The sequence below is a fragment of the Macaca mulatta genome, chromosome 5, assembly GCF_049350105.2.
Source record: "Macaca mulatta isolate MMU2019108-1 chromosome 5, T2T-MMU8v2.0, whole genome shotgun sequence".
NCBI lineage: Eukaryota > Metazoa > Chordata > Mammalia > Primates > Cercopithecidae > Macaca > Macaca mulatta.
The window spans coordinates 191237802-191245000 of NC_133410.1; the positions used below are offsets into that span (position 1 = coordinate 191237802).

A 7199-nucleotide genomic window follows, 5' to 3' on the forward strand; every position below is an offset into this window, starting at 1 on the left:
AAGCTACGAGCATGGAGGTCCGGATGAGCTGGGTTCCCCACGCGGGGTGGGCGTGGGAAAAGAGCCTCTAGAAACTGTAAGAGAAAAGCAAGAAACAGGACTATTTTTCCCATGTTAGAAACGAAGAAAGCTTTAAAGTGATCCACGATGCGCGAGCCGTTTGGGGGTTCCAAAGCACTGGGATCACCTTGATGGGGAGGGATCTCCAGTGCTTCCTCCCCCGGGCTGTCAGCCTTTCAGCCTTCTGATCGGGAAGGACCCCGGGGCTTCCATGCATGCCTCGGCGCTGCCCCCAGAGCCCCGTGTGTGGGTCAGGAGTGGGGAGGTTCCCGGCCGCCTCTGACGCGCTCCCTGTTGTGTTTCTCCCGCAGCCCATCTTCGGAGTCCAGCAGCAAGTGGCGCGGCAGGCCAAGGCCTTCCTGTCGCTGGGGAAGATGGCCGAGGTGCAGGTGAGCCGGCGCCGGGCCGGCGGCGCGCAGTCCTGGCTGTGGTTCGCCACGGTCAAGTCGCTGATCGGCAAGGGCGTCATGCTGGCCGTCAGCCAGGGCCGCGTGCAGACCAACGTGCTCAACATCGCCAACGAGGACTGCATCAAGGTGGCGGCCGTGCTCAACAACGCCTTCTACCTGGAGAACCTGCACTTCACCATCGAGGGCAAGGACACGCACTACTTCATCAAGACCACCACGCCCGAGAGCGACCTGGGCACGCTGCGGCTGACCAGCGGCCGCAAGGCGCTGGAGAACGGCATCAACGTGACGGTGTCGCAGTCCACCACGGTGGTGAACGGCAGGACGCGCAGGTTCGCGGACGTGGAGATGCAGTTCGGCGCGCTGGCGCTGCACGTGCGCTACGGCATGACCCTGGACGAGGAGAAGGCGCGCATCCTGGAGCAGGCGCGGCAGCGCGCACTCGCCCGGGCCTGGGCGCGCGAGCAGCAGCGCGTGCGCGACGGCGAGGAGGGCGCGCGCCTCTGGACGGAGGGCGAGAAGCGGCAGCTGCTGAGCGCCGGCAAGGTGCAGGGCTACGACGGGTACTACGTACTCTCGGTGGAGCAGTACCCCGAGCTGGCCGACAGTGCCAACAACATCCAGTTCCTGCGGCAGAGCGAGATCGGCAGGAGGTAACGCCCGGGCCGCGCCCGCCGAGCCGCTCACGCCCTGCTCACATTGTCCTGTGGCACAACCCGAGTGGGACTCTCCAACGCCCAAGAGCCTTCCTCCCGGGAGAACGAGACTGCTGTTAGAACCCACACCCACACCGCGAAAACAAGGACCGCTTTTTTCTGATTGACCTTAAAGGTGATCGGCTTTAACGAATATGTTTACATATGCATAGCGCTGCACTCAGTCGGACTGAACGTAGCCAGAGAAAAAAAAAATCATCAAGGACAAAGGCCGCGACCTTTTGCGCTGGGCCGTCTGCTCCTTTCGAGGCACTGTATTTAACTAACTTTAAAAAAGAAAAAAAACAATGCATACAGTGTTTCCAAATAGTCCCGAATTGTCGACCTTTGCTTACAAGAAGTAGTCTGTCTGCATAGGATGTGATAGCTATCTCTGTTCATTTTACAATGTGGGGCAAAGTTACTGTTTCTAGACAACCAACTGCTTTCCCTGTGCAGCTTTGTAGAAAGACATTGGCGCAGTGACGTCTGCGGCGGGATTTGTTCATGGGTTTTACAATGCTAGCGTGGTTTGCCTTCGGGGAAAAAACTGGCAACTAGAATCCTTGCCACTGATAAGCAAAGGAAATCCTGATTTTTTTGTAAATTATGTGAGACAAGTTGTTTATGGATTTTTATATGAATTACAATTTACTGTACATCAAATATTAGTCTCAGAGGAGTTAATTTATGTAAAGTGTTTAAAAAGTTTATACTTAAAAATAAAATGATAAAAACGTGAACTGTGTGACTTTTTTAAAAGGATTGCACCTTTTGTTATCTGTTATAGCTGTACAGTATAAATTATTATATTGTAGAGATATAACAACTTATGCCTATAATGTCCAGAAGTGTTAATATTTTTGTATTAGGTTGAAAAAATGTGCAAGCTTCTATCACTAGATGGATAGGACCGTGCAATTCTAGGTGGGTGGCGAATCAGAGAGCTCCTTTCTCTTCCCTCTCTCACACATCAAGCCAGTGTCCTCAGCATTGTCAACTGAGAGGCACAGCAGACAACTAGGGCTGGTGGAATGTAAGGGAAGATTGGAGAAAACGGGAGGAAGGGTTCTCTGGCCCTCTCTCAACCTTGCCAGTCGATGGGGAGTTGATAGAATTAACCCCGGGGTTTTTACTGTTGCTGTTCCAAAGCTCTGTCTCATGATGGAGGAGAGACCACATCAGATGCTGGGGAAACAGGAGGAGGAAAGGATCTAATGTAGTGGTGATCCTAAACACGTGTCTTAAGATCTAGGAAAGACAGCAGAAACCGAGCAGTGGTGGGTGAGCAGATGGAGCCGGTCAGGGTTACTCTGCTAGTTTTGGGTTTGTACCCTTGGTCACCAAGAGGGACAAAAAAGGGAAACAGAAGCTCCTCTAAGCCCACATGACCAAACCATCTTGGGGCTGGTTTGAATGACAGCCTCTGCTCTGTCTCGGGGAAGCCGGGGGTGGCAGATCCAGCTGGAAGTGAGTGGCAGCCGCGCCCTTCTACACACAAGCAGCTCGCGTGTGGGAACCAGCCCAGCCGCCATCTGCACTTCCGTGTCAGCTCAGCCCTGACCAATCTCTTTCCTGAGCACTAAATTCAGCCACAAAAATATTTTTAGAAGATATTTCTCAGTTCATTGAGCTATAGTACACACTGTTTTCCTCTATGTATAATGGTGATAAAATATAGCAAGTGAACATGTCGTAAATATAAAGGTTCAAGTGATGTATTGAAAATAATTTTCTAACTGCTTTGTATGTATCACATACTCTAAATTGCACAGTAGGTGTGTTTATTAAACAGATTGGCTGGGAAAGTTTCAAAATAGCTACTGAATTTACAGTATCAGTGCTATTACTGTCTTTGTGTATTTGGTAGAGCATACCGAAGTAATTAATCCTCTAATGAATGCTGATATTTTATTAGAATGAAAGCACAGATTAGCATTAATATTTTTTATTCTGGAAATCCTTTGGCAAGTATTAGGAAGCCCAAATTTAGAAAACTATGAGATTTCAAACCACATAAACATGATTCTGTTTTCCATTTTATTTTTTAACTGTTAACTTAGGTATTTGCAGTTCTGTTCCGTGGAACTTCTGCAGGCCTGTATTTAGCATGCTGTAAGTACTTTTGGGTGAAATAGGCTCTGAGTCTAAATTCTCAGACATGTTTCTGATGTAGTACCATGAAAAGCTTGTGCCACATGACAGAAGTGAAATCATAGTCTTAACCTCTTCTTGACATGGACTGGTCTTCACACGGGCACCAATAAATAACAGATTTGGAGTATCTCCTGGTGCTTATTTTAGATGAAATCAAATCAACCCAATTAGTGTCTTGTTAGTAGGTATAATGAGCCTATTTCTTTCTAAAAAGACTTGTGATCTGGACATGCTTTTACGAGAAATAGTGACCTTGGGGAATATGTAAACAAAAGACCTTTTTCTAAGAGTTGGGAGGGGGTGGGGGACTGTATAATGAAAAGAATTAGCTTACAAAAAAGAAATTGATATTCAAAGTATTTTAGGCAAAGCCAGTCAAAATGCTTTCATGATATTTTGAGATGTAAATTTTGTCTGATTTGTATTGTTCTTTTCATTTGCCTTCTTAACTTTATATGTGACCTGAATTTTCCATAACTTGATGACTATAGATTGCATCTAGGCATTCCAATAAAAGCCAACCCAACGTGTGTGTGCTTTTATATTTTTTCAAATCTTGGGCTAGCCGGCATTGCTTTTGTGTTTAACGTGGAGGATGCAAATAGATGCAGTCGTTGGGGAATTGATTCATCTGCAACCCAGTTGGTAGTATCTTTTTTCTGTCCACTGGCCAGACTGCTGGCTCAGCAGAGTGAACTTCACAGGGGACCCTCCCATGGCCTACTTTAAGAAAACAGTAAACACACCCCCACAAAGCCAAACACACTAACTGTAAAGAAGAATTTACAAAAGTACCGCCCATTACTACTCGAGAGCAGGCTTCATTCCTGTGATCCTGGCAATAAGTGTGCTTAATTAAAACACTTGATTAGAAGAATCAGTTCGGGCCTGATAGGCTTGCAGCCTCCTGGAGATGTCGAAATCTACATATAGACCGGCTGACTAGAGGATGCTTCGTTCAGCAATTCTGGCCGGCAGGCCAGGGCTTTGATTTTAGTCGGAAAAGGCAGACTTCATCACACTTGCTTTCTAGTGACAACCTCAACTGCATAACGTGTTGATCCAACAAGAATCAGGTCATTCCACTCGGCAAACTGGTCTATTTTCTTCTCCTCGAATTAGACTTTCACATGATCAAAACGGAAATCCAGAAAAACAGGTGAATTACTGCTTTCCTTCTCTACACTCTTTTCCCTAAAAAGTAATGTCTGAACAAATGCAAATAAAAAAGGTGCCGGTAAAAATTATACCTTAGAAAAAATAATCAGAATATAGGATATGCTGCTGCTACATCCTGTGAAATTTGTGTCTTTACATTCACCACACATTTCCTAACAGTTGCATGGGGTTCTAACTGCCAGACCGCAACAGAAGGGCAGCACCTGAATATAAGCACCTCAAATCAGGACCAGTCCTCAAGCGCTTGAAAAGATGAGGAGAGGAGCTGGAGGTTACAATGAGCTGTGATCGCACCACTGCACTCCAGCCTGAGCGACACGAGACCCTGTCTCTTAAAAAAAAAGAAAAAAAATTTTAATGAAAGAATGCCCTTGATGCTTTTCCTATTCGTGCCCATTCTTCACTCTGTTCACCATCTTTTGTTTCTCCTTTTGCCCCGGGCTACTCCTGAAGGCAGTTGTTTCTCTCGCCTGCTGACAGCAAATCAGCTGTCCGAGGTGCTTTTGGAAAGGAGGGATCCAAGAGAGGAAGCCGGAAGGCACTGATCCACATCGTGTTCTGTCTGGGCAAAACCACCCAGGCGGTGCTCACAGCTGCTCGCTTGCTGTTGTACAGAGGAGGACAAGGTCCACCTGGACCAAGAACTGCCACCACCCACCTGGCAGGGGTGGGGGTATCATTTGAGCTCTAGTCGAGTGGGGTGAGTCTGCCCCTGGGAAGCCTCAAAGGGCAACATATTAAGATCTCACCCCTTTCATAGATATCCAAATTTCATCCCACTTTCCTTCAAGGAGTGATCTGATTCCAGCATCCCAGTCCACAAAATGCATCCCATTCCAGAAGCTGGAGGTGGAAGGGACTTACAGAAATGTGAGTTGTCCAAGGTCACAGAAGTGCCTCAAGTTAAGGTGAGCAGAGATTCCCTTGAGCTAGTACCCTCCACTACGTCACAGCCTCCTCATAATGCTACCCGCGCAGGTACCGCAGATACTCCTTACCGTCCCCCTTCCCACGGACACTTGATCTTTCCAAAACTGCCATCATTTATAGCCAGGACTAGCATTTTTCATTCTATAACCTGATGACTTATATTATGTCAGGTTATGTCCCCCGGACACTAAACATAACAGATGCCTTGAGTGCCCCTCTGCTTGCCAGTATTTCTAGCTCCTCACGGCTCTACTGTATAGATAAGCAAGTTTGACTGGCCATCATTTCCAAAACAAAGACCATTGAGCTGTTTACCTAGGTTTTCCACAAGTTTTTCATTTGGCTTTGAACACCCTACCAGACCCATGGAAAAAAATAAATAAAAATGAGTTATAAGTCATTATCGCCCATTTCAACCACAGAGTTAAGCCAGAGTACCAAAGAGGTACTGATAAGCCATTTGAATTTTCGACCTTCTCATTTAAGCCACATAATGAATATCCTCCCTTTGCCAGACTTCTCATTTGCTATTTACCACCCTGCAGGCAATGGTCTCTCGATGTTAGTTAATTACTAATAACTTTTAGGTAAATTGAGTAAACCTTTTCATTTATGAACCGACTTAGAATCCTGCCGTGGAGGAATACAGGCTTCCTAGAGTCCTGTGGATGGAGAATTTACTATCAACCCATTCTAAGCCTAGAGTAACATCATTATTCAGTTTAGAGTTAATGGGTTCCTCAAAGCAAATTTAATAAATCCTTCTGGGATCTAAGCTCAGGAAAATTAAAATTAGAAGCATAAATTGTGACTTTTAGGGCAAGAGACTGACTTGGTAACAGTCCCCCTGCTTACAGGGTGAATTGTGAGCTAGGCTTAGCAGGCCCTGGCCACAGGCATTCATCCTGTATTATGCAGGGAAATCTCGTTCTTCTACCTGTGTGCAGAGATTTCCTGAATTCCACCCACAGCCGCCATTTCTCTATGGCAGAGCTCACCGCACACAACTGACAGGATTTACAAGTGGTCCGCTGGGTCAGAATGAATTCTTTAAAATTTTCACAAGTTAACTCTATCAATGGGGTGTGCGGGGAGCATAAATGCCCAAGGAGTTAAAATGGCAAGTTCTCGGGCGTGACTGAAAGGCTGAAAATGGGGCGCTCAGTGGAAGTCGGTGAGGAGGCTCACCAGGCTCTCTTCAACCTGGAGTTCTTATCGCACCGTGATTAATGACCGCGGGCTGGAGGATGCCCCGTCCCAGACCTTCCTCCCACACGAACACTAGGGAAAGTCTAGTCTGCCTGTTCCAGAGAATATTCTGCAAAAATCGTCCCAGAACTGTCTTTGCATCCACGATGCGCTCTCTCCCTCCCTCCCTCCCTCCCTCCCTCCTTCCCTCCCTCCCTCCTTCCCTCCCTCCTTCTCTCTCTCTCTCCCCCCTCCCTCCCCGACCCCGCCCCCTCTCCTTTAAGGCCTGGAAGGAAAGCCATAGGGCTCCCTCGGTGGGCCAGGGGGACGTCGATGACTCAGGATCTCAAAAGGACCTACAGTCAGTCTGTCATCCCCAGTTTCTTCATTTATTGACAAAAGGTTACAAACAAGCAGATTGTAAAATATCCTTATTCAGCTATGATATGATTTCCAAGCTAAAAAAAAAAAAAAAAAATCAAGCCTGGCGTTTAACTTCAGTCTGGAGCATTGACAGGTGACAGGTCACTGCAAAACACAGAGGCGACCCAAGACAGAGAACGGGAAGTAGTGAGGAGAA

The 7199-nt window shown here is 47.0% G+C and overlaps 1 protein-coding gene across 8 annotated transcripts in view; it reads left to right on the forward strand.

Annotated features, from left to right (window-relative positions):
* The window catches only part of TENM3 (teneurin transmembrane protein 3), a 659662-nt gene extending 655810 nt beyond the window's left edge, over nucleotides 1–3852 (forward strand). For all 8 annotated transcript variants that reach the window (NM_001193929.2, XM_078001693.1, XM_078001694.1 and 5 more), the window contains 1 exon segment: nucleotides 372–3852. In NM_001193929.2, coding sequence (NP_001180858.2) covers nucleotides 372–1127 — 756 coding nt within the window. In that variant the 3' untranslated portion in view covers nucleotides 1128–3852.
* The last annotated feature ends 3347 nt before the right edge of the window (nucleotides 3853–7199 follow it).